The 27018-nt window shown below is 42.3% G+C and overlaps 1 protein-coding gene across 3 annotated transcripts; it reads left to right on the forward strand.

The window, feature by feature from the left end:
• The first annotated feature begins 168 nt into the window (after positions 1-168).
• On the forward strand, positions 169-21020 carry sh3tc2 (SH3 domain and tetratricopeptide repeats 2). Of its 3 annotated transcripts, XM_034597286.1 has the most exons (23): positions 169-501; positions 4441-4563; positions 6258-6356; positions 7439-7570; positions 8192-8319; positions 8496-8601; positions 8920-9063; positions 10157-10358; positions 10513-10586; positions 11382-11577; positions 11831-11967; positions 12188-12238; positions 12337-12650; positions 14720-14914; positions 15400-16260; positions 16364-16584; positions 16672-16838; positions 17172-17349; positions 17432-17582; positions 18121-18243; positions 18339-18489; positions 18604-18800; positions 19814-21020. In XM_034597286.1, the coding sequence occupies exons 2-23, from the start codon at positions 4539-4541 to the stop codon at positions 20669-20671; spliced, it is 4710 nt and encodes a 1569-aa protein (XP_034453177.1). In that variant the 5' UTR covers positions 169-501; positions 4441-4538; the 3' UTR covers positions 20672-21020. The 3 variants fall into 3 exon arrangements, with proteins under 3 accessions (XP_034453177.1, XP_034453178.1, XP_034453176.1); XM_034597287.1 differs by lacking the exon at positions 4441-4563; XM_034597285.1 differs by lacking the exons at positions 169-501; positions 4441-4563 and adding an exon at positions 3875-4440.
• Positions 21021-27018: the final 5998 nt, after the last annotated feature.

Here is a 27018-nt window from a genome sequence, read left to right on the forward strand (position 1 = left end):
GTGTGTGTGTGTGTGTGTGTGTGTGTGTGTGTGCGTGTGTGTGTGTGTGTGTGTGTGGAGTGAGAAAAACAGAGAGAGAGAGAGGGGGGAGAGGAGGAGGAGGCTATACCCTAGTCCCAAAGAAATGATGGGAGGAGTTAACTGCAAAACTTCCTCAGTCAGTGACATGCTGTCTGGGATAGACTCTGAAGCGCTCAAAGGGGCATACACACACACACACACACACACACACACACATTCACACACACTCACACACTCTCACTGCCTTACACTCGTATTTTTCTGGTTCTGCTTTTCCCCTCCTGTGCTCTTTTGGCTGACAGTGGAGAATGGCGACAGTTTCAGCAGCTGTCATGAGATATTCACCAGTTAAATGGTGACACACACACACACACACATACACATACACATACACATACACAGAGATACACAGATGACACACACATTCTGCCGCACACTTGAGGAATGACTTGAGAAGGGAGAGCCGAAGGCAACACAGAGGTAAGTGTTGTTTGTTTTTTGCTCCTTTTAACACATGAACTTTCTTCTATATGGTTTAACACTGCTGTACTTTGTACTTAGTCACATAACCATAAAGTTGCTGTCAGGCAACAGGTTACAGGATGGAAGATATCATGTAGTTTCCTCATCAGGGACCTGTTAATTTGTGTAAATGTCTCGAAGGCTCCTTAGTTATGGTTCTAAAATGTTTCTCTCAGTTTTGCACGAATGCCGGTAAGCAACAGTGTGGGAATCTCCCTGCAGGGAGCTCAGCCCTGGACACACAGGCATGTGAGTGAGCTAACAGGAGGTTCGTCTAAACTTAGAGCCCCAAACCCCAGTCTCATATTACTCTCCACTAAGTCCTGCACTGCATATTCCAAATCGAAAAAAGAATAGACTGCACAAACACACACACAGACCCACACATACACACTTACAGAGTCACAAACACCTCAAACAATCCATGCGTGTGAACACAGGCGGATACTGCTGACACCATATGTTTCTTATTAGGGTTGAATGTTATTGTCATGGACGGCCGAGTGTCACAACTCCAGTGCAGGCTTTTTGCTGTGGTTTCAGACTGTGTGGAGGTCAGTTGTGGTATGTGGTGGCAGGAACTGGTCAACCCGTACTGTGGCTTCACATGTCTGTAATCCCATCTAGGGTTTCTGTGAGACTTTAGGAAAGCATCAGTCCTAGAGAGGAAAGGTTTCGATGCTCCAGCAGCAGGGAACCAACAGGTAGAGCCACAGGTGTTCAGCCAAGAAGTTACTGAGACTTACACAGCATCACCACAAATCAGACTGCACTGTTTGCTCAACAATCTCTGCATGTTTGAAAGTGGTCGTTACTGGAGAAGCATGTGACCACACATATCAGCCTTGAGCGGTCTGTGTTTATTAGATTAGACAGAATCTGTTTTTCACTATGAGAAAACAAGCAGGGGAGTCTGGCAGAGTGTGGGGAAACACTCCGACACGCCTCCGGCCTATTTACAGCTCAGATTCAGTCATGGCCATCCAGCCGACAAATAAACAAGATGAAGAGACTGGTCTCAGACATGATTTGAGCCACTTTGTTCCCGCCGCGCTAAAGCAGCAGAACGGCCAGGAGACGGATGAGGGAGAAACTTAATGCATTTTGTTTCCCAGCATGCTCAGTGCTTATCAAGCAGTGGGCGGGGATGCAAAAAGCCTCATGCGTAGAGCTTCTCTGTCTCAGGGTTAAAGGATGTTGTTTCTAACACCGCATCAAATCAGTTGGTTTGTATTGAAAGGTTTTATTGCATGGATTCATGAGGTCAACTGATTTTGGATGAGCATGTAAAATTCCTTAAAAGTGATGGAACTCTCTAAAATGTTTTGACCTTTAGTTGGAAGATTCGATTTTATAGGCAAAGTGCTGCAAACCTAGGGTTTGAAATTTGAAAGAAGTGGCCTTTCATTAGGCAGGCTGCATTATAGGACCTCTAGGATACAGTGTTTCTGTTGCTTGACTCATACACAAACCTCATTAAGAGTTTTTCAGATCATTTAAGTATCAGTCCACCACTGAGAATGACTAAACTTAACAAAAGAAAAAGCTAATTATACATCTCCTTAACAGAAAAATGGAAGAAAATACTTATTCTGATTAAACAAGGTCTGTTTAACTTTAAAGCTGGCTCATCAGTAGTATCAAGAGAAATCAAAGTGACTTATTCATTCTATTCCACTTTTTTCTTACAGCTAATATAATACAGCTTTATGTTCAATATTTAATTCTGTGTGCAAATCAGAGGGAGATGTTTTCTCTGATACAGCAGCAAAGATGCAGCTTCCTTCTGTCCATCCACATTACATACAAAGCAAATAAGCTTCACCTGATAGTCTACTGGTTCAATTTGTGTGTTAGATGCCAGAATTATGATTGAGGGAAATAACTTGACTGGACGATGTATTGAAATATTTAATAAAATTGTTTCCTCTAGAGCACAATCAGCTAGTTTATGACTTTAAGTCAAATCCTACAAATTTTCCTACAAATTGGTAAAATGCAGTGACATAGTAGACAAGGCTAAAAGAAAACAACATTTCATATAGGTTAAAATAATCCTAGAATAAAGCCACTAAGTATACAGTACAAGGTGAATCACCCAGTATTGTAATTATAACTGTTTTATCTTTTAACTATTTTTATTCTTTGATAAAATAACATAGTTTTCAACTCCGTATGCACATCCAGATTTTCTTTAAAATGGCTGTAACCGATAATCTTATCATACGAATAAATTAAGTGAAAGTGTGAGGGGCTAATTCCTGAAACTGCAGTTCCTTTCCGCTTTAGGGAACTTTAGTGATTTTCAGCTCAGTTGTTTAACTGCCAACTTAACTGCTTGTGTTTTTCTTACCGCACTCATAGCGGGTTTTTTCGGCCGCAGCAGCAGTCAACATTCACTGGACACATCTAGTTCAGGATGACACTGCGCATTGACAAATTTTGCGACTAGTTTGTGACCATGGGCAGCTAAAGGGCCAGGGATTTCCTTCATGAGAGGGTAGGGACCAAAAACAGAGCAAAAAGAGAGTGAATGTTAGATTTACATGTGGTAAATGGTCAGGAACAAGACTTCTCTGTGTAGGGATGTGTAAACAAGCAACTGTTTCCTAGTTCTAAATGACAATTTCAAAGGTGATGATGTGTCATTGCTGTGCAAAAAAGTGAAATTCAAATTGCCTGGGTTGTAATACGTTATGGGTATGGGTTGTAATACATTAGCTAAACATGGATACAGTCTGTAATTTATTATAATGACACAGCCAGAACATAACACACTGCTCGCAATGTGCTATCACTAACCAGATGATTTGTTACTGCCTGAGTGAACACATTGTGCTGGAGCAGTACAGGCCAATTACAGTGGACTGCCATCAAACCACAGGCCTACACTGTGTGTATCGAAGAGAACATGCTAATATCAGCTGTTTTTATCTCTCTTAAATAATACTCAGACATTTACTATATGAAAGGAGCCATTGTTGATAAGGCTGTTTCTTTTGAGAGCGAAGGGTCACATAAGAGAAGCGACGGCACATTTTGCAGTCATGTGAAGGTGCTGACCTTCGTCATCTACAGCATAAAGGATCCATACTCCTTTTAGTCATGGGGATGGTCTCCTGGTGTGCTGATGTCTTAACATCTCTCTGTATGTGTCCCCTCTCCTGGCAGAGGGCAGAGTTGTGTTGAAGTGTGTGATGTGGATAAATTGATCCTTGATCTGTGCCACAACTCTCATCCCCCCCCCCCCCCCCCCCCCCCCCCCGCCTCCCTGTGACCTTGCAGCCTGTCCCTGCGTGGCATTGCCTTACAGTGGATCAGCAATACATTCTACCAGCAAAAGACTCACTCATTGTCTTTGTGACACACATTCTGTGCATATTTTCCCTGACCCGCATACACACACACAACACAACTCTCAACGAGGCCTGCCCCCCACACACACACACACACACACTCATACCAGTCGCAGAGAGTGCTTTATGCATTGACTGACTAACTGGGCAGCTACTGAGGAGAGAGATGCTGGTGGGAGGAGGGAGATGCAGACAGTGAGAGACAGAGGGATTACAGATAGAAGCAGACTCAGGCCGATATAGAAGAAGAAGAGATAAGGCTTGCAGAGGGACAGAAGAGGAGACTCATTCAGTAAACACTAACTGGTGGAGTGAGCAGGGCAGGAAAGGGAATGCAGAAATAGGAAGGGAAACAGGGCTTGTCCAGCAGAGAGGAAGAGAGTGAATTGTTGTTAAAGAGGCTGGGGGGGGACTGATGGGATGGCATTGATCTCTGGGAGCTGCCGGCTCTTGGGCCAGATGGCGTCTTGTTGCTGCAGACCGCTGCTCAACTCTTCCTGCTGTGGACCGCTCATCAAAGTCTGCCTCTCCTCCTTCACAGGTCGGTCCCAGCCTGCTCTCTGTGCTACCACAGTACTGTCATGACACGGACCCCTGCGCTCAGATAGACAGGAGCGCAGGTCTGTGTGTATATACAACATGGGTAACACATTTAGCCAAGAAGGTAAACAGGGCATGGTGTGTAACTGTACCGTAGCAGCATAACTGTGCTCGTGTTGACCCAAGCAGTCCTGTTGGTGCTAACTGTGCTCTGTGTAGTAGGATGGACAAGAATAGGCTGTTGTCTTCTCCAGCCCTAATGTCATGTTGCACTGTGTGGCCAAGTTGTACACCCCATTGTCTTGTTGTGAATGCTTTGCCTCGAGATAACACTGTTCTGTTGTGGTTTTGCACTTACAAAGCATGTTGACAATAGAGAAATGTGCCATTTAAATGAAAATTATTATTATGATTGGCATCATTTGATGGACAATGTTGCCTTTTCATATGAAACTGTATTTCTGAAAACATGTGACTATGCTCTCAGGAGTCAGGGGCAGGACAGCTGTTTGAGCCTGGACGGTTTTCTGATGTCATTGCAGTTGTGGGTGTGTGTGTGTCTGTGCGTGTGTGTTCAACGTCACTGTTTTACCCCCTTTACCCCAATAACACTCACACTAACCAGTGGCTCAGACCTCCAGTATAAACTGCTACACCCATCTCCCCCAGTGACATTAACTCTCTCTCCCCTACCTGGATATTTATTTTTCTTAAAAAGAATAGTTCAACATTTAAGTGTTTTAAAGAACATGAGGAGATTAATGCCACTTTAAGACAATGTGGGCTAAAGCTTTGAATAGGAGCTTTACTCTAGCTCTGCTAGCATAGTTTAGCTAAAGACTGGAAACAGCCAGCTACACCCGATACAAGAACCGATAAATACCACAAGTTAAAGATATAATATGTAACAATTCTTTATTAAAAATGTCAAAAAATTACTACACCTACATTATATATTTTGTTGATATGTGTATTTACATTATCCAAAATGTTTCCAAATGTTTTCTAACCCAGAGAAATCTCAAGTTTTATTCAAGGTAACAGGACGTTGCTCTTGTCTGCTATAACTTTGGACAAACGACGCAAGGAAAAACATGATGCTAGCTAGTTAGTTAGTGCTAGCTATTAGTCACTTGTAATGGATCATGATTATTCATTGCCGTTAGCTGCACTAAATTAATAAAACTTAAACAAATTACCAAATCTCTGAACATGATTTGTGCCGAGTTGTGTCCGGTTTTCAAAGTTCCTCATAGGCGATGGTTGTGAAGACTACTCGCATTATCCTGCGCTGCTTCGTGACATCATCGAACTAGGTCTTTTGTTATAGCTTTGATTGAAAGTTCTCTAGCAACTGAAGTTACAATGAGTAGGTTTATATATCCTACATTTATGTATCCTTAGTTGTGAAACGTTTCGGCATTCAGCAAAGAAACAGTCCAGCATATAGGCTAACCCCCATCGAGTGACATTTTGACACTGTGTTTTTAAACTACATGGCTTTAATGAGCTTCGGAAGTTCCGTGACCTTTGGACCCAGTTAGGTTCCTTCTGACTAAAACTACGCCAAGCCAACCGGTTGGAGTAAAGCAGCTTTAGTTTTGTTTTAAAGTACAAACGTTGCAATGGTGTCAATCTCCTCATTTAAATATCTGCAAGACAGTGAATATTTCCCCAAATATTGAACTATTCCTTTACCATATTTACACAATATTTGAACCGTATGGAATTTGATGTATGTCATGATGTACTGATTAAAAGGGAGTAAATGCGCTCTCTTTGTCCAGGTCCAAAACTGATTTGCTTTCCTTCTGACAGACATCTCTCCTGCTGAGCTGGACGCTCTCTGGAGGGAACCACCGTACACTCTTGGGGGAACAAATGATCCCTTCTCAGGGAATGACATCATGACTCAAGGTAACGTGGGCTGCACAGTGAGGTTATTGTGGAACCTCTGTCACTCTGAAATCATATTATCACAGACGACTCATCTATTAGTTTGGATCACAAACAATATTTTGAGGCTGATTTAGGACTGAGCTGTGTTGTGGTCACAAACCGAGGAAGTGTTTGGGACATCCTCCCTGCACAATGGAACAATTGGGGAAGTTCATCGCCTCTTTACAGCTGTAACCATATTATAGGCATCCACCTGACTGTTATTTATAGATTTCTAACTATTATGATCAAGTGCTGAGGTAAAAATCAATAATTGATGAGATTCAACAAAACCACAGTGACAAAGTAGTTAAATTAAACTAAGTAGTGCAACTATCTTGACCTCTGCCTGGGAGGTGATGTTTTCATCTGCATTTGTTTCTTTGTCACTGAGCAAGATCACACAATATTACACACTGGAAGGTTTATCCCAAAACTTGGTGGAAGGATACGCTTCCAGTCAAGGAAGAATCCACTAAATTATGGTTGCATTTTTTGATGCAGATCTAAATAAAAATCACGATCTAGCGAATTTACACATGGTTTCATACCGTTGGGACTGGGCGGAGGTATGCGCTCTACTGAGTGCCAGTCTGGTTCCTTTATACATTCAATAGTGTTTAAAAACATTCAGGTTAAAATAGAATTAAATGAGAACCTTGTGAATGTAGCATTGGTGGATTCAGTGAAAGAATACTTGAGTTTATTCCCCAGGGCTGTGTAGGTACATCGGACGAGGAAAGTTGGGAACCACTGATCTAATTCATATGTTCAACCTGCTCCATCCGACTAAATACAGACCACAGATTTGTATGTTTTCATAAATGCAAAAACAACGATTTCCACTTTGTGTCATCTGGTAACATTTCCAGTTAAATCTCCTCACCAGTCTGGGACTTTCACATACAGTTTGCTGTTTAGGAAACACTGGCTTAACCAACTAAGAGTGTGAGTTTTCTACCTCAGCATGTACTGTATGTTCTCCTCTTGCCCTTGAGTCAGAAAAGATGACAATCTTAACTGGATCCACTGTCTTTCCTCTTGAATCTGTCGTCCTTCAGGTGGAGGTGAGGAGGAGGATGGTGTCGTGGTGGAGTCAGGGGAAGGAGAGGTGGAGCCTGAGAGCTACTGGAAGAAGAAAGAAGCCTTCTTTAGAGGAAGTACTGTGTCACTGGGAGATAAGTTCTCCTCAGGTACATCTAATGACGCTCTCACCACAGTCCATAGCCTCATCTATAGCGTACATACATCAGCCGGTCTAAACTATATACACTTTATACCCGGAACTATTCCCCATGCATATAATTTTTTTGCATAATGATGAAGCACATTGCTCTGTCTACTAATGTTTTACTCACTCAGCAGTTTAGCTCCATCCATCACGTTCCCCCAGGTTCTTCCTCTCAAATGGATTTAATTGGCCACACTGAGAGTCCAGTTAGAGCCTAATAGCAACGTTATTCCTCCAGGGACCAACATTGTGCTCACAAAGCATCTCAAGGAAACATGAGTGCTCGTAGGAAATCTTTATGAACTCTTAAAAGTTTTGTCTCTTCTTTTAAAAGAAGAAAATATTTCATTATTTCTGTGTAATGACAATGAAACAATGAAAATACAATAACTTATTTGTACAATTGTATTGAATTAATAAAAAATATGATTAGAATCATGAGTATTTTTCTATGTATTCTCGTATTCTTCACACAGTGGATGATGCAGCCCTCTGTCTTGTTCTCTATGATATTTCTTTTTTCATCAAAGATTATTCACATAAAAAGTATGATTACCAGAGGTGTTCTTGTCTTTTTCCTTAGAAATTGTGCTGTTGTTCACTGGGCGGAGGCGCTCCAGCGTAGATCCTGACCGAACCCTACAGGAGGCGCTACGCACACGACTGCGAGTGGTGGAGAGCAACAGCCAGGACGTGATCCAGCTCTTTAAGGTGAGTGCTGACTAGTTTCTCGTTTCTGATGTCATAATAAAGAAGTAGGTGCACTATGATTTGATAAGAGCCTATATAACACCATGTGATATACAGTATATACTGTGTGTGTATTGTGCTCTTTATGGAGATGGATTGTTCTTCAGTACTTGAGAAATGAGGATTTGTCTCTGCAGGACTTGTCTGCACGTCTGGTGTCTGTCCACGCTGAGAAAGACAGCTTTGTGCTCACATTCAAGACTGTGGAGGAAATATGGAAGTTTTCAACGTACCTAGCATTGGGTAAGAAAGCTTTGTCTTTGCTGTTCTCGAAGATTGGAAGTGCGTTGAGAAAAGGTGACATACTTTTGGCAAATAAGCATTCAGAAAGCCACTGTCACTCAAATCTGTGTATCTTGTGATAAACTTTCACCTTAACTTTGATCGATGCTTATTTGATCACTATTAAGTGTTGTAAAGGAAAAGACAGCGTTCAAAAGTTTTCAGGACCTTTAAGGACCTGGTACAAATTCCCATTTGCATTCATTGTCTTATTTCTGACATATTAATCATCACATTGGTTGTTATATTTATTGGTGAGTTGTGTGTGCTCTTTCTCAGGTTATGTGGCTCGCTGCTTGGAGAACTTCTTGAGTGATCAGTCCTTCTGGCTGGACCCAGAGCTGCTCAGCGACCTGGAGATCAATGTGAGCGTGGATGAGGAACATCTGGCTACTCTGTACCTGGGACTTCTACTGCAGGAAGGTCAGTAATACTGGTTCAGATAATAAATTGAAGATCAATGAGCTTTATATGGACAGTTTGAATGAATTATTGTCACTGAATCTGTAATCCAAACATGACTCTCTGACTCAAATCTGAACAGTGTCTCCTTTTGCCTTGGCTTTAAATGCAGACAACTGACGACAGGGACACTCCAGCATTTAACAGAAACCAGCTGCTGCTGTGATCCCATTACTATTAAATAGTTTTTCACTGACCCCAATTAACACTGCTTTTTCTATAAACTATTTTGAATGTCTTTAGTCGGGTCGGATTATCCGTGAGGTCAGAGAACGATTTAAAGCAGTCAAGCTAGAAAAGCCTATATTTAGGTGGAGGGGGAGGAAACAGAAGTGGAGGAAGCGAGCCGGGCTACACGCTAGGCTAAAGGCTACTCTAAATCTAGGCTCCCTACATGTATGTTTTTACAATAGGGGACATTGGAAACACTACCGCTTTTGTCCACAGAGGTGCAAAAATCAACGGAAAAAGTTACTTGTTAGAGCTTTAATGTATAGCCCATGCTTTAATGAAATGTGCTTTATTTTACTATAAACTTCTAATTACAAGTAAGGTATGCGATTCAATTTTTATTGTATTTCTATGGTTGGATGATTAAATTAAAAGTTAGAACGGGATGTCACTGAATTTGAGTAATTTGTTCTGTTTTCTGTTCTATAAAATTAGCAGCTAAAGCAAAACTATTATACCACTTTGCCTCCTGGAATGTGTATTGATTTCCTCCTGCTTGGTCTACACAGACATGGCTTATTTCACCTGAGCATTTCCCCCAGGCAAAAAGCTTCATGGAAAGGTATAAAGGACTGCAGTGCTGGCAAATAGTGATGGGAATTACATTAAGGGAGGTTATAAAACATCCATCATTTGCAAGTGACGGAATGAGGGCGCAGCAGTTTGGCTGTTGCCGTTTTGCTGATCTTTAACTTAGGTGCGGCGACTTTTATCAACACAAAACCACTTTCTGAAAATACTTCAGGTGTCTGGGTAAGCACGTGTTTGCTTGCATGTGGCTGTGTCTCTCTGCTGATGCGTGTTCACGTGATTCGCTTCGCAGGATCCTTCTTTGCAAAGGCGCTATTTACGAGAAGCGAGGAGTATGAAGAAGAGGAAGAACAGCTGTCGTTCAAAAAGAATGACTTGCTCATGGTAAGGGACACAGGGCAGGACAACATGCGGGAGGGCACCATGCTCTCTACAGGAAACCACGGCCTGGTGCCAGTCGATGCCATGCAGCCACTACCCTACCCCTTCTACCAGTGAGTCACTGTGTTCCGTACATTCGTTGATTTAGAAACAGTAAGACTAACACGTTCTCCTGTCAAAACGTTAGGCTGATTGAACTGAGCTCAAGAGGGATGTATACACTTCAATCGGAACAGATGTGTTAATCTGTACTTCCTGTTTGGCCAGGTGGTTCCTGAGGAAGTACCCAGGCTCTGCTGGATGCTCGCCAACAGAAAAGGAACAATTTGAACATCCAATCGGTAAGGTCACACACACACATACAGAACTATATGTTTACATAGAAGACTCACTGTACTGGACAGGCACTGCAATGTAAGCTGGGACATGGACCAAACTAAAAAGCAAATTACTTTTTTCAAAGATGGATTTTGTCAATTTCTGTAGTTCTTATCACAATTTTGGTTTTAATATGTTTTTTGACTCCATAAAAATGGGTTGAAACTTCATGATTGACAGCTGAGACTGACTCATTATGGGTCAAACGTGTGTATCAGTGGGACCTCGCGACTGCAGCTCCATCCCGTGATCACTGCTGTGGAGAATCTGGTTGTGTCCAAAATCCCCCACTCATCCGGCTGATTTTCTCTGTGCCGTTAATGACGTCATTGTCACAGGATTATGACGTACAACAACAACTGCTTCAATTTACATTTATAAATATACATTTACACTATACACTATACACTATACACTATACACTATAGTGATTAGATTAGATTTCGGAAACAGCCTCTGGCTCCAAATCTGCAAGATGGCAGTGCTTGTATCTGGGATGTTTGGGTTTCATTTCTGGATAGAGGGAGGAAGAGGAGACACAAAGTCCATCTTTATATTAAGTCTATGTGACAAACTCACAGATGGTGAGAATGTCACAGAACCTTTGCGGTTCCCCTCAATCATATAAATGTGGCACAGTATAAAGGCATTGAATCATGTCCACATATTTATGATCAGACAATCTTTTTACATGATGATTTCGAAAGTCTCATAGCTTGTGTTTGTCCTCATCTCTGTCTCCTCATCATATATCTCAGTCACAGGTTCCTGTGTGGCAGTGGTTGACTACTGTCCACTGGGGCCGGATGAACTCCAGCTGAACCAAGGTGACATCGTGGAGGTCCAGGGTCTGCTGGTCCGAGGTCTGGGCGTGTTCATAGGAACGCACACATCCACAGGACGCATTGGTTTTATACAGAAGGCCCACGTCAAGCCTCTGGACACCATGGCCCTGTAAGAAGTTTTTTTTTGTTGTATAATACATGATGCGGCTTGAACACAGTGATCTGATGAGGTTGTGCGTCATTTTAACTCTGAAGCGCTTTATCTTGATCGAAACCACATTGGCTACCACTTGGTTATTGTCTCCCACAAATCTTTGATGAAATCCCATTTACTGTAGCTGCAGTCTGTACATGGTGGAACAGGCGAGGAAGTCGGGGGAGACAGCTGAGATGATAATGCTGTCTTTGTCTTTCCTGCACAGAGACGGACAATTGGTCTTTCTGACGGCGGAGGAGAGGGCCAGCCTGGCTCAGGTTAACCCGTGCAGCTCTGAGTCAAGGGACTGCGGCCTGCTGGAACGACTCTTCTCCTCTGACATCAGCTCTGTGTACAGGCTAGGTAAAAACGACAACTGCGCCGATCAAGAGATACTCAAGGGGCTTGTGCCAGAACCTTAACTGAATTATAGGTCATGTTTTGTATTTGATGGGCAGCTGATGTTTGTTTCTTACATAGCTGCTGCATTTATTCTGTGAGTAACTGAAACAGGACAGTGTTTCCAGCCCTACTGCCAACTGGAAAAGTGATGCTTAAATTGATTTACCTTGTGTGCCTCCAGACAGACTGGACGAGACTGACTTCCTGTACATCAGGAATCAGCCAAAACACGGTAATGCTTTTAAAATCATAGCGGTTAGTAAAAACCTCACTGGACGTCTTTGCTCTGCGCTGATATTCATATCTACTGTTTCTGTCCTCTTCTCACAGAACATAAGGTTTCTTCGAGCACGCGTCAGAGTGTCTTTTCAGAGCAAAGCGAGAGAAGTGGAGGGACGCCCCCGTCCCAATCCTCCCCACGTGCCTCTCTGTCTCTCTCCTCCCCCCGCTTGTCCCTCTACCGCTCCCAGAATCCTCTGCCCTATGAGGGCGAGCACCTGTGCTTCGCCCTGGAGGACACGTTCAGGGAGCTGGATGAGTTCCAGGAGGATCCACCTCTCTTCTCGGAGGAGAACAGCTGGGAGGGGGAGGAGTCTGAGATCAGTGACCCCACGCTGACCCTGCTCAATCGTGAACACTTCCAGGTCAGCAGACTCTCAGTTCATCACTTCATTAATCATTGAGGCCCAAAGACTTTTCTTTCTTGCTCTCTAATTTTATGTCTGTGGTAGATAAGGGAACATTAAAGCTGCTCTCAGACATGCACTGAACTCCAGACATTTTCCAGAACTAAAGTAAAATGTCCAGAACATCCATCAAGAGTGTAAGGGTGTTTTGACTGTGATGTCCACAGATTCAAAACTGAAAAATAAGATTACAAATATTTCAGGATGAAAAAGAGGCGCCACTTAGAAGACGCAGACAAAGATGTCAAATTTGCAGGACAACAACATTCTAGAGCAGATGATGTAAGGTGATGTAAATACGTTTGTGTCATAGAGAGATTAACATTAGGGTTCACAGCAGAATAAACAGAGAAGATGATCTTTCAACAGATTTGTAATGTTTATCTGATGAATTTATGTCACAAACAAATGGTTGCAACACTTTCTGTATGCCTTTTCAAAATAAAAGCACTCGAGCGTTTCTGTTGATGGAATCCATTCCCTTGTTTAAAAAAGGTTTTTTATTGTGAAATATTTGCTGGAGCGGAAGATGCACGGCTTCATGCTGTGTAGTACTGGTATTTATTTGATGAAAAGGGACTTCTTTCATACAAGGAAATAATCATATTTGTGGCCATATTCAAATCAAAGCCTATATTTAAAAATATTGTGCTGCAGTGCAGAACATGTTGTGGAACTGAGAAGCTACATATTTTGCATTGTAAATATGAATTGATATTAATTTGAATATTGTGCATTGAATAGAACAATTTGCACAACTGCCTTTCTTTGTGTATATTTATTTCTTGTACATTCAGCCTTTAACAGAAATTGCAAAAAATAATAAGTATGACCCTCCTAAGTGGGTTTTTTGGAAGATATCAACTAAATCACGACTGTTTGCTCCTAAATGGTGGAATGAGCTCCCCAATGACATCAGGACAGAAAGTCTACACATCTTCCACCGCAAACTAAAAACTCACCTCTTCCGACTATACCTTGAATAAAAGTTTAAACTAACAATTTAGTAGCACTTAAATGACACTTACTTATAGCACTTTGTAGTTTTGCTTTTTTGAAGAAATTGTACTTTCTTGATTCTTGTTGTTCTGGGTTTGTTCCTCATGGTTGATGCACTTATTGTAAGTCGCTTTGGATAAAAGTGTCACCTAAATGAAATGTAATGTAATGGTAGATCTCGGCTTAAGTTTGGAATTAAAAAGTGATCTTGGGCTCGAAAAGGCTGGTGACCACTGTTCTAGAGCTTTGGTGATAAGGGCGTACGCCGATGTCAATGTAATGTAGACAAAAACATGTGATTTCTGCAGCAGATGTTTTACGTCATGCCTCCTGCATGTTTTATTCAGATTTCACCCCTCGCCTGGATGTTCTGGACATTTTCCTGTTGTTGTGAACACGTCTCCTGCTGCATTCTTCATAAGTGAAAGACAAACTCCAGAAAAGGTCCAGACCCAGTATTCTGGAGTTCATGTCTGAAAACAGCTCACGTAACCTTGATTCTATGGCAGATAAATATGGTGGCTTATGAAAATTAGGACATGAACAACTTCTCCTTCTTGCTTTGTTATGACTACATTATCAAAATTAATTATCACAAAGTAAAAATGTGTGCACATTTGCAACAGCCTCTCCAGCACCACCTTCAGTCATAATTTTCAGCTAATTCATAATTTTATGGCCTGTAACTCCTGAACCTTTTCAATTTCCAAAATTATTTTCCAAAGTTATTTAGGTCCTAAAAGGGTGCTAGAATATTATGTGGAAAATTTGAGTGAAATAATTCAGCTTCTAATCAAATAAAAGCATTTCCCTTTAATGTGTAATTGAATTGTGCAGTGGAAAGCCCACTTCTATTAATCTAACAAAGTCATCAAACAACTATCTAGTTACTTTTCCTGTTTGTCAACCAGATCACATTTTCACAATCTTAAAAAGAAAACCTCAGCTTCACCACGGAAATCAACCACTATTTAAGTATAGGTATAATTGCACGAAAGTAAGTCACTGCCTTTTTGTTATCTTTCCAGGAGGACTTCCTGCCTCTGTATGACCTGCAGTATTCCTTCCTGTGGGTGACCTTCAGTGGTAAGACGGAGGACGAGCTCTCGGGTCACCTCGAGAGTGTCAGGGAGTGCGCCAAGAGGATGGGCATGCACTGGGCACATCGCCGGGCATGCTTCCTCCTGGGAAGGCTCTGTGCCAGGAAACTAAAGCTCTCACAGGTTTGAACTTCATCTCTTGTATTAATAGGTGTTATATTTACACACTTACTTCTGGCTTGATGTTATGTAAGTGATCAATATGCAATAGATTGTGATTCATATCACTGAGGTCATAGTATTTAAGTGGATGTGTAGTGTATTTTAATGACTACTGCAGGTTATTTTCCCTTTAAGCGACAATAACGTGAAATGAACTCAGGCCTGCATATTCACATCTTCATCTACACACTGGTCCACATCACATAAACACATATTTTCCTTTTGTATTGAGAGCAGTGTTGTTGTTGTTTGTTTTTATTAGGCTATAATTTGCTGGGTCTCATAGGTAGTCATAATATGGTCTGCATGTCAACTTTGTATTTTCTAGTTTTGTAAAAAAAATTGCTTCTCAATCTGTGCTAAATAAAATAAAATAAAAAGTCTCAAATGGAATTCAATCGATTTGAGACTTTTTTCATCACAGACCCTACATGTGTTTCCCTCAGGCACGGGTGTACTACGAGGAGGCTCTGAGCGTTTGCGTGGACAGTTTCTCTGACACGCCACTCCTCGTCGCCCTCTTCACAAACCTCACCTCCATCTACCTGAAGCAGCGCATGACAGACAAACTGCCCCAGACTCTGGAGAAGGCCAGTGCTCTGCTCCTCTGTCTCCCCGGCCACACCTTCACCTCCATGGACGAGGTGGAGCTGCTAATGCTGCTCCTGAGGAGATCTGTGGTGATGGGGGACAAGAGCCTGGAGGCTCGTGTCTGCTACCTCACCTCGAGCCTCTTCCTGCTCCTCAAGAAGTCAGACGACGCTCTTCCCTTCATTGAGAGACTCCAGTTTCTCTCGGTGACTCTTTCTGCTGCTGAGGGGCAACCCATAGTTCCCCTGGACCTCAACTGGCTCTTGAGCCGGCTCTATCATCGTAAATACATGCCTTACTTGGCGCTGGCCTCTCTGAGCCTGGACTCCAGAAAAGACCACTCCCTCCACGATGCCTTCCAGAGGATTGAGTTGTTTATCAGGAACTCTGTTCGCCTGAATCCGTGCTGGAAGGAAGGAACCTCATTGCTCCCCGCCCAGATTGTGGTTTACCTTCAGCAAGCCTTGGCTCTAGCTGAGCAAGGAGAGGACATGAAGACCCAGAGGGACCTGTGTTTGGGCTTGGCCTCAGTCTATCAGCAGTATAATGCTCTGGACAAGGCGGTACGCTGTGCTCATCAAGCTGTGGAGATGGGCGGCCACATTAATGAGGAGGAGGGCTTTGAGGCCTCTGTGCTGCTTGGGTCGCTGCTGGTGTTGACAGGACAGGCTGAGAGGGCCCAGAGTGTCCTGCAGCCACTGCTCTCATCACTTCAGGTACAGCTGACGAACACAAACATTGGAGAAAAAGTCGTCTCTATCTGTTTCTCAAATGAACGTCATGTGTGACGAGTGTCTCTGTGTGTGCGTCCCTCTACAGGGTACAGACAGCCCCACGCAGCGCGGAGTGATCCACAACCTCCTGGCTTTGTGTCTGAGGCGACAGGGTCGTGTCCCGGAGGCAGGATGGCATCTGCACTCAGCCCTGATGATCTCCAGGGAGAGTGGGAATCAGAGGAACCAGGCCCTGGCTTTGGCCAACCTGGGCTGCCTGGCGCTGGATGTAGGGGCATCATGGGTAGCAGAGCGTTTCCTCGTCAGGTCAGATATCTGTCTTACTGTTTGTGTGAGTAAATGTAGACAGAGGGCGCAAACACTTATTTACTGTGATGGTAATTGTATCACCAGATCACTGCACCTTTTTCATGGGCTGTGGGAGAGCCCCACAGACGAGGAGCACGTTCAGACCTACCTCTGGCTGGGGCGGAGCTACAAAGACAGGGGGAGGAGACAGGACATCAGGGCGTGCTATGAAATGGGACTGCTAATTGCACTACAAGCCAGAAACCTGCACAGTAAGTACTGTACATGTAAAGTTATATTAAAATGATCTTACTGAACGTTATTTCTCCTTTTAAATCTGACGTAAACAGTGGCCTCCCCTTAAACCCTTTGAAGGAAATTTTTGGTTTCTGGTGGAATGTAACAATGTGACTGTGACACCATTTCCAAAAGCTCTCAAACTAAATTTTCTTTACTGCAATTCCATTTTAAGCATCGAGTTGACTTTTGAGTGTAACGACCGCACACTCCTCTTACTTGTTAACTATGGACTCACGTGCTTTGTACGCTGATGATGATGCAATTCTCAGGTACCAATGATGACACGTTTTCTGTACGTCTCATAGGTCAGATGTTGGTGGCCAAGGTGCTGAGTCGGCTGTATGCCGACATGCTGCTGTACGGTCAGAGCATCGTCTACTACGAGCACTGTGTGTCCGTGTCCAGGCAGCTGAAGGACAAGAGACTGGAGGGGGAGTACCTGGAAATCCTCAGCAGCCTCTACCTGTCACTCAACACAGAGAGGTGAGTGTCTGCCTCTCCTCACTCATCCTTTTATCTTAGATTTTTATCTAATTTTTGTTTTGTTTTGTTTTGTGTGTTGCAGATCATCACGTAAGTCGCTGGACTACACCAAGCAGAGCCTGCGGATTTCTATTGATTTGGGCAAGAGAGAGGAGGAGTCAGAGACCTGGTTACAAGTGGGACGTATATATTATCTCATCCACGAGGACGAGCTGGCTGACATGTACCTGCAGGTGAGGAGTAGGGAATAGATGACAGTCTGTATTTAAAGGTGGATGACAGGTCTCCAATTCCTCTCATTGTACAAAAATAAAGCTAAAATATCTCAGGTGAGTGCTGCCATCTTGCACTTTTGAGCTCACTTGGAGCCAGAGTCTGCACAATAGTGATCGTAGTGTAGTGTATCTGCAACGAGGTCCTGCAGATACGAACGTTCACTTAGTCTTAGCTGTCAATCATGACGTTTCACCCAATTTAATAGCATCAAATGACAAATAAAACCAAATTTATCAGAAAAATTTGGCTGTCCCATGTCCCATATGCTAACATGGAGGAGGCAGGGCTCATGACCTATACTGCAGCCAGCCACTAGAGGGCCATTGTGAAGATTTGGCTACACTTTTGTGAGCTGTCATGTTGTCCATTTATATATATACACACTCTTTGAATGAAGTTACATGAAGGATGGGAGCATTGTTCATACAAACAAGTGTCAAATTCTAACAATAGACATCCAATCTGTATTGATTGACAGTGTAATGTGATTGACAGGCAGCAGTGAAAACAGCCCTGAGGATGAACGACCCTCACTTTGCCATGAGCATCTACGAGGAGGCGGGAGACGTTTACTTTAAAGGCCACAGAAATCACATGGCTTCCCTGCCTTTCTTCAGGGTAAGAGGACGCGACATATTTATCTGAAACCTGCAATGTCAAATGCCTCTTGACACGGCTGATCTGATTCAACAAATTATTCATATATCATTCAGGACGGCAGTCTGCCATTCGCACGCAGCATCAAGGACATCCACTCAGAGTTTCGTCTGCTGAGTAAACTGACTGAGCTGCTGATGAACCAGGGGGAGCAGGAGGAGGCTCTGCAGTACGCCACCTTGGCCGTTCAGGTCGCCAGCAACACAGGTACAGAACAGAAGCATGGCCTCAAGAAGAGTCAGCACATTATGTCTGTTAGTAAAAAGAAGATGTGAAGCTACCTTCAGTAGCTGATATAGGCCTATTGTTGTTTTTCCTTAGGTGTGCCTGTGAATGAGAGGACAGCCTACCACCGACTGGCCACAGTCTACTACAGCCTGCAGCAGTATGAGATGGCAGAAAACTACTACCTCAAGTCCCTGTCCCTCTGCCCCCCGGTCCTGCAGCACCCCACACAGGCTCACTATTACACCAAGGTCTACTGCAGACTGGGAAATATCACCCTGCACAAACTGAAGGTACAGGGGTCCATTGAGCTAGAAGTGTATGAGCAAACAGAATACGTGCGAAATACATTCCTGTTGTTGCACCAATATAAACACAAGAATTCATATTTGAGAAATCAACGAAATGTAATTTATCTCAGGCATTAGATGCCTTTAATTCAATGTCAGTGATCTAATACAATCTTTAGAAAATGCTTTCTGATACGGTGGCTCAGTAAAACTAAAATGATCAGATGTAAAATATTCATGATAATTCTTCAAGTCAAACTATTCAGTAACAGTGTAAGTGACTAAAAGTAAATACATTTAATTCATATGATTAAAAGAAAAATATAGTTTATACCACTAAAAATATTTCCTTTTTTATTATCACAACACAAAACTACTGAATTACAATGGCACTCAAATAGCATATACCTACGCCAAGGTCCAACAGTCCTGTTATGAAATCACATTTAAATTCACTAGATCCACATTTTTTGGGGATCTGCACCAAATTGCACACGATTTTAATTAAATTTAAAATTATTACGATAAATTATTCTCTGTGAAATTGCCCAATCCTGCAATGTTAAAGAAATCTGCAATCCGCCCCCTGATCAGAAACAACATTTTCTGGATTCTTCTTAGGGTTATTCTTCACCCCTCCATGGAAATTGGTTGAGTAGTTTTTTCATAATTCTGCAAAAAAACTAACAAACACACACAAAAATATAACCTCCTTGGTGGAGGTACTTAATAAATTATCACTAAACTGTGAGCTGTTTTTTGTTTTAAGGGTTCTTTTCCTTATTGATGCATTCATGAACTTTTCTTTGTTTGCCAAAAAGAAAGAAAACCCTTTGTTCACATGTTCTAATAAAATGCTTCAGATCTTGGCAGAGAAACAGTGTCATTGTCTTTACCTTCATCTGGTTCTTTTAACAGAAACCATTAGGGATCAAAACCTAAACCTTCAAATGTGAAGATGAGCATTTGATTTCAATGGGACCTGTTCTGACCACTGCACTGTGCTCTCTGTCCAGGATGCTTTTGACGCAGTGGGCTACTTCCATTTGGCTCTGGCAGCAGCCCTGGAGGACGGCGCTCACCCCGAGGCCCTGTATGTGGTGTACATGAAGCTGGCGGAGATCCACGGCAACCACATGCCCGACGCTCAGCTGTGCCAAGTTTACAGAGACAGAGCCCAGAGTCTGAAGAGAGTGCTGGCCGGAGAGGGGGGAGGGGGAGACCATGCAGACACCGAGGCCGGCCAACAGAGGGAGCAGGACTTGGGACATACAGACAGTTTGAATAAGAGAAACTACATCTTCGATTCTATACCTGAAGATGAAACGTATGAACTAAGCTCGGCCCCAAGAACTTGCATGAGGCATGTGGACAGAAAGATCAGTTGTATAGACACTAATATCGGAGATGCTCATGGGAAAGACGATCACAATCAAAATCTCCCTGACACAGACGGCCCTAACCTGGACGGGTGTGAGACAGACACCATCGCCAGTCAGTCGTACAGCGACAGCACCTTCACTGAGTCGTTTGATACGGCGAAGGAGCAGATCTCTGACTCCAGCAGCTCCACCGACACACTACAAACTCAGAACTTTGATACTGACCACAGCACGACCAGTCAAATGCCTGCTAATTCCACCGATGACATCACGGGACACATGGATGCAAGAGACACCGATCCTGACATTCAGGATGAACAAAACACACACGCTTGTGCAGATCCTGTTCAAAAAGATGTCAGCGTGACAGACATGCAGCCTGATGCTGACCACACGGAGACTGTCAGCATGAAACCAGATCTGACTGTAAGTGTGGACGACTGCACAGAGAAAGATCATCCTGAGACTGGAGACACAAACACAAGGGCTTAGATGTCGTCTACATTTAACTGCACTTTCTCTTCTTCGCTGACATTTCCTTCGTCTGGTCACACGTACCCCTGACCAGCGACCTTACTGCAACGTTCCAGCCACATGGCACTTATTGTAGGATTCAAGATGATGTCAATACTGTAAACCTGTCAGAGATTTAGTCGATCCAAAGCATGTGCCTTTTTGTATGAGATGTACTGTGGTTATGACAGTGCACTGTGCTGTTAATATATGATTTCTCTATTTTATTTGTATCTCTGGAAGATATGACTCAAACTGAATGCTCTTTGTTCATTTGAATGTGACACAAATATAGTGGCCTTGACGACACTCACTAAACAAATAAGACCACACAGTCAATCAAAAACAATCTTACTGGCAGCTAATATAATTAATAGTGTTTCAACTTTGTGTAGTTTTAAATGGATTTTACTAAAACTGGTTCATTTGTTGGGGACTGTATTCTTCTGAGGATTCATACCCATTCGGTGTGTGAGCCAGTGTTTACGGCAGCAGGATGGTGTATGCGGGCTCGACTTAAAAAAGTAAAGTCACATCCCACATTCAGAGTAATAAAGGAAGATGTCACCTGTTCACTACTGTGTTTTGAATCATATTGGACAACAATGGCAATCTATGACACAGAGGCATGAGCTATACCAGACTCTGAGATCAATTCAATGTTTAATTAAAATGATATATTATATATAATAATATATAACCATAGACTGGAAATAAAGAGATTTATATTAAATAATTTACATACAATCTACAGTAACAATGTTTTAAAATGTAATTAATAGCTGTATATGTCGCGATTGAGATGTGTTGACCACTAGTAGTCAATTAAAAGTCATTTTATACTTGACACACATTTAACAGGCGTTTCCTTGGTGACAAATCAGAATATGATATGAGTGGTACTTTTAAAGTCACACACTCTTCAGTTGTGATACACATTAAATAACAGAGTTTCTTGAAGGACGCACCGGAGTCTACAGACCCATCATGGAAGGTCGAGTTGTTTTACTGCAGTACTGTAACTAAGTATTTTTAATTTTTTTAAGACAAAAAAAAACCAAATCAACAACATTATCTTTTATTAGGTCAAAAGTGATGTTTGATACACCAATATATGATCAGGATCTGCAGACTTTCTGCAGATGAGAATGCTGTAGTCATGCATGACTACAGCCCGCATCACTGCAAACTGCCAGATAAGCTTCAGCAGAAAAACGCCCTCTCAGGCGACTGATGCAGACTTGATCAACCTCATTTTGGAGAAGAGCAAAAGAACACTGAGAGAACACTGAGTTACTGAGACACAAACACTCCAGCACCACACCCTGACGTCTGCTTGTGTCACATCAACCTGCCTCTAATGAAATGAGCAGAGCAGTAGAGATCATGTTTTTGTTTCTGTTTGAACAGGGGGATTTTGATGTGGAGGACGTTGTTAGAAATCTGATCTCCCAGACTGTGAAGCAGAGACATTAAGGAGTCATTAGTTTAGATTTGTCTGACATGAACCTTCAGGCAGAGCCAGGTTAGTTTGGTCATTTCTTCAAAGCACCACATGAGAGAGCCATTACATTGATTTTGTGCTTTGCTGTAAAAGCCCTAATGTGGTGTTGTTCCTCATTTGAGCCAGAGGTGGGCAGTGAAAGACAACATCTGGCTGCGGCCTGCATTACACAAGCTGCAGCGGCCTCTTACAACAGGTGAGAGAGAGAGAGAGAGGAGCAAAGAGGAAACGATGTGGACAGTCACATTTTGTTCCTGGGTTCACATCAACATCAACAATGACGCAGAGCTTTCCATTGTGCAGAAAGCTCTTTGCGTGACACTGTTAGATGCAGTTTTTATTAAAATGTTTCACAAATTTCCTGACGTGGGTGATTTTAGAATATAGACAATACGCAGCAGACAACGGTCACGACTGTGATGTTGTTTTCACGTCCAATAATGATCCAATCAGACCCTCTCTTTCAAAACATTTATTGTTTAAAAAGAAAGAAAGAAAATAACAAATGTGTGCTTCTTTTTGGGGGAAAATGACTTTTGATTGACAATTTATTTGGGTTGTAAAATGGTTGTGATCCAGTCAGACGTTTTTACATGATTACCTTGAAAACTAAACGTTAGCATAAACGTCCAGATCAAACAGGACGTGTGTTACACCATTCCAGAACATTTTACAGATTAAATCACACTGTGAACATAAACCAGCAGAATATATCACTCACAGTGATGTCATATTTTGACATCACCAGAACGTCCGGGAAGGAAACTTTCACATTGGAACTCTTTTTGAACCACAGGTCTATGTGACGTCTTCATAGGATGTACAAACAACAGTCCCTCAACGTCAAAATTTATGCTGGGATATCACGATTAGAAATGGCAGAGAAGAGCAAGGAAGTAAAAGTGAGAGTTCAGGCGGGGGCGAAAAGAGAGAGACTGCTGAGGATTAGATTGTTGTAACCCAATGAGCCAAAGGAAGGAATGTTTGCATGCATGATCTGCATGTTAATGTTGAAGGGCTCCTGCTTTCAGCCCACAGGCATTAGTTTAACACAGGCTGAAAAGTCAGGCTGTGCCAAAACAAGCACTGAATTATTCTTCCTTTGTAAGTCTTCACATGGTTACTGTTAAACGATGTGTGGAGACAGGTTCATGCTCTGCTCTCTGTTGAATACTTGCATGGAGCCACAGAAGCTCATTAACATCAGTAGCTAAAAACGGGAAATTCTCTCTCGTGATCCCAAAAGCGACTCCAATAAACACTATGTGTGAAACCCAGAGTGCATACAGCTACACTTTACCTGTCCCATGTGTTTTAGTATAGGAGAGAGCAACTGTTAACAGCCAGGAAACCTAATAGTTAAGTAACTTCATGAATGGTCTGTTTCATGACAGTTTTTCCTATGACTTCCTTCTAAAACAAAGGGATGGTTTGTGCCCTTTTCTCTGAGATAACATTGTCAGATAAACAAATTTTGAAAACAGCACCACATGCGAGAGAGCTACAAGCAAGGAGGGAGCATGTAAGGCTTAAAATATATTTCATGAAAGTACATGAGGAACTTTACTTTCTCTTTATTCCTCTTTCGTGCAAAAAACACGTTGAGCTCTTGTGACAAAAAGTTATAAAGAGTGTTTGAAAGAGTACAGAGGAAAGTAATTACTGAAGCCAAGAGACTATTTCAGCCTGGGGTACAATGTGTTTTAATGTGAATCCACTTGTAAAGCTCATTGACTATTGCGTCCAAAGCAACTAAGGATACAGGGAAGTCTTCAGCATAACTGTACCAGCTTTTTAAAAAAAAGTGATGTAACTTTTAACTGTACACAAAAACAATTCATGTATTACAACTTTTTCATTTTGGCTGTGTAAACCTTCTAATCCTACAAAAATGGCAGAGTGAGACCATTTTCTGTCACATCCAAGAACAGGTCAGAACCCAAATGCAGATAACTCAGAAGGACAGGAGACAAAGTTTTCAATTTGGACTTGGCAAGTGGGCGTAAGAGTAAGGCAGACAAAAAAGGCAAAGGTTCCAAAACATGAAAAAGCAAGGTCAAAAACACAAAACAAATAAGGGGGAAAAACACACACTGGAACACTCAGAAAAACTGATGAGGCCAACTGGCGAACAGGAAGAGGAAACACATGGATACACTACTTGACAAGACTCAGGTGAAACTAACACGATTGAGGAAGGTGATCAACAAGGGAATGAAACCAGATAAGGACAGCAAGTAAAGTGAGAAGGACACACAGGGAAATAAAGCTTTAGAGTAAAACAGGTACTCAGGTAAAGAACTCAAAGAGCCAACAAAGATATGAATGCAAAAACTAAACACAAGGAAAACAAGTAAAGAAAGCCACAAAATAAAAAGCCCATAAGGTAGAAAGTCTTTCTGAAAGTTCCAGAACAGAAACACAATTCCAAACAAAGACTCGCAAGTTTCCAAAAAAGGTCCAAGAAGTCTCCACACTGGGACTTAATCATGTAAATTTTCCGGAGCTATGTCCCAATTCAGTGGCTGCTTCATTCAGGGGAAGCACAGGCAGAGCTGAAATGAGACATTCTCGTCTACAGAGGTTTTCCGCGATCATGTCATCAGCTTGTTGCTGTCGCTTGGCAACAGACCTGCAGTTGGACACGATGAGAAAGTTTAAATGCCCCTTGTTTTTTCCCCCCACCAAGCAACGAGGTGCAACGAAGGTTCCAACATGAAAGCAAAGACCTGGTGACATCAGTGAGTTACAACAGTGCTTCACTGCATAGTTTGCCAACAATATAAAAACAAATTACAAAAAGACAGTGATCACACCACATTTTTTAGCCACTACTGTCTGGAGCGTGACAGAAGGAGAGTAATATCAGCACGGGGTGAAGAGGTTCAAAAAGGAAAGAGACAAATGACAGAGGAAAAAAAGAATAACCTTTGATCCAGCAACAACAACATGATGGAAAGAATCAAAGCCACAGCTGGCTGTCTGGATGGACTCGAAAATGGAATGTGCAAGATACTAATACTGACTTCTACAATGCTTCGGTTACTGTGTTGAAGTGTCCTGTGACTGATGTTTGGGATTGCAAGACAAATGCTTTGCTGCACAGTTTAGGACCATAGAGGGTATATAAATATGGACAAAGCATCTCCACTTTCTCCTGATGTACAAAAATGAAGCCCAAATGTCTCTGATAGAGTCTGCGTTGTAGTCATCGTTGTGTGGAGCAGCAGTATCGAGGTGGTGCCAATACACATGCTCGACCAATCGCAAGTCAGTCTCACCTTTCAACCAAGACATTTCACCCCATTTTTATAGCATCAAATAACTGAATAAAACCAAACACATCAGAAAACATTTGAACAAGAACGACCTAAAATGACATAATCCGTCTTTGAAAAACTTTAATAAATGAATACTTTGACTTTTTAGTTTGGTCCATGTCCCATCCCCTAACATGAAGGAGGCAGAGTTTACAACCTCTACTGCAGGCAGCCGGGGAGATGGAGATGATTTGGCTTCACTTTATTGGGGCCGTCATGTCGTCCATCTTTATATCCCATCTGTTTAGGAGACACGCTCTGCCACACTCTGCCCTGCCCTTCTCCATCACTGCTCTCATTCCCTGACAATAATAACTGGCTTCTTCATCCTTCACTGTGTTAGTACATAAATGATTTATCACATCCACCCTGGCCAACACACACTGCTTCGTTTTTAGTTCATCCTGTCATGGGTGATTGGAGAGTGTGTGTGCTCTGTAATATTAAGGAAAGGTTACTGTCTAAACAGTATATATACGCTGGCCAAGCCCTTGTATAACCTCCATCAGATGGAGGTGAACAACTTCAGGGGGCTTGTGATTAATGTTTGATGGCAGTATTAACTGTACAGATCTTCACCAGGAGAGGTTCACGTTGATAGCATATGTCTCTACTCAACAGCCTTGACCTAAATATGAAGCTGTAAAAGTCAGAGCTGTTATATGGGTTTGATAATGGCTCTTTTAAGTAGTTAACCTTTATATTTTATCTAAAAAGTGGTTATTAATGCTTATTAAATTTAATCAAATTTTCTTTGATCAAATTTGATCCTGTTTGAACCACAGGCGTTGCAAAAATACTGCAGTCTGGCTTTCTATTGGAAAACTAATAATGATAAATGGTGTCATGACAAGTATGAGGAAACACCTCATCGTATATGGAGTAATTTGTGTCCATTTGTCTGATACGGCGGCAGCTGCTGACATGAGTCTGATGGAAAGCACCGGCCACGCTGGAGTAAGATATGTTTTAAACACAACTCATAGCTTCCATTTCTCATGCTGCGCTCCTCTGTTGAGTCAGGACTTCACTGTTGTATACTTCTTTTCTCACCGGACATTAACCATAAGCCCACAGTGAGACCACACACACCTACTTAGACACATTTGTTGTTGGTTTCCTCTGCCCTCCAGCCTCCCTACATCCATATCCGAGGCGCCATATTAGGTTTTCATTTACTCAACCGACAAGCATCTCTGTCTCCTATTTGGCAAACAGCGGGAGCATGACAAGGAATTCTGGGGGAAAGGACTGTGGTGTCAAAGAGATAAAGAGCATTTACATGGTGGTCGCGAGCAGTGACGAGGCCTGACAAGTCTGGCTGTGACGGGTCAGGACGAGGAATTTCCGCCCTTGATGGGACACTGCAAAAAATGGGACTATCGTTAATCTCTGCATTTGTGTTTCTTTTCAATTAAAAACTGTACAATTTCCAGTCACATAACAAAGGGTAGGTTTTTCTGATTGAATCAGCCCATGTATGTTTATTTATGAGGAAGTGA

Source organism: Hippoglossus hippoglossus, chromosome 10, assembly GCF_009819705.1.
Source record: "Hippoglossus hippoglossus isolate fHipHip1 chromosome 10, fHipHip1.pri, whole genome shotgun sequence".
Lineage (NCBI taxonomy): Eukaryota > Metazoa > Chordata > Actinopteri > Pleuronectiformes > Pleuronectidae > Hippoglossus > Hippoglossus hippoglossus.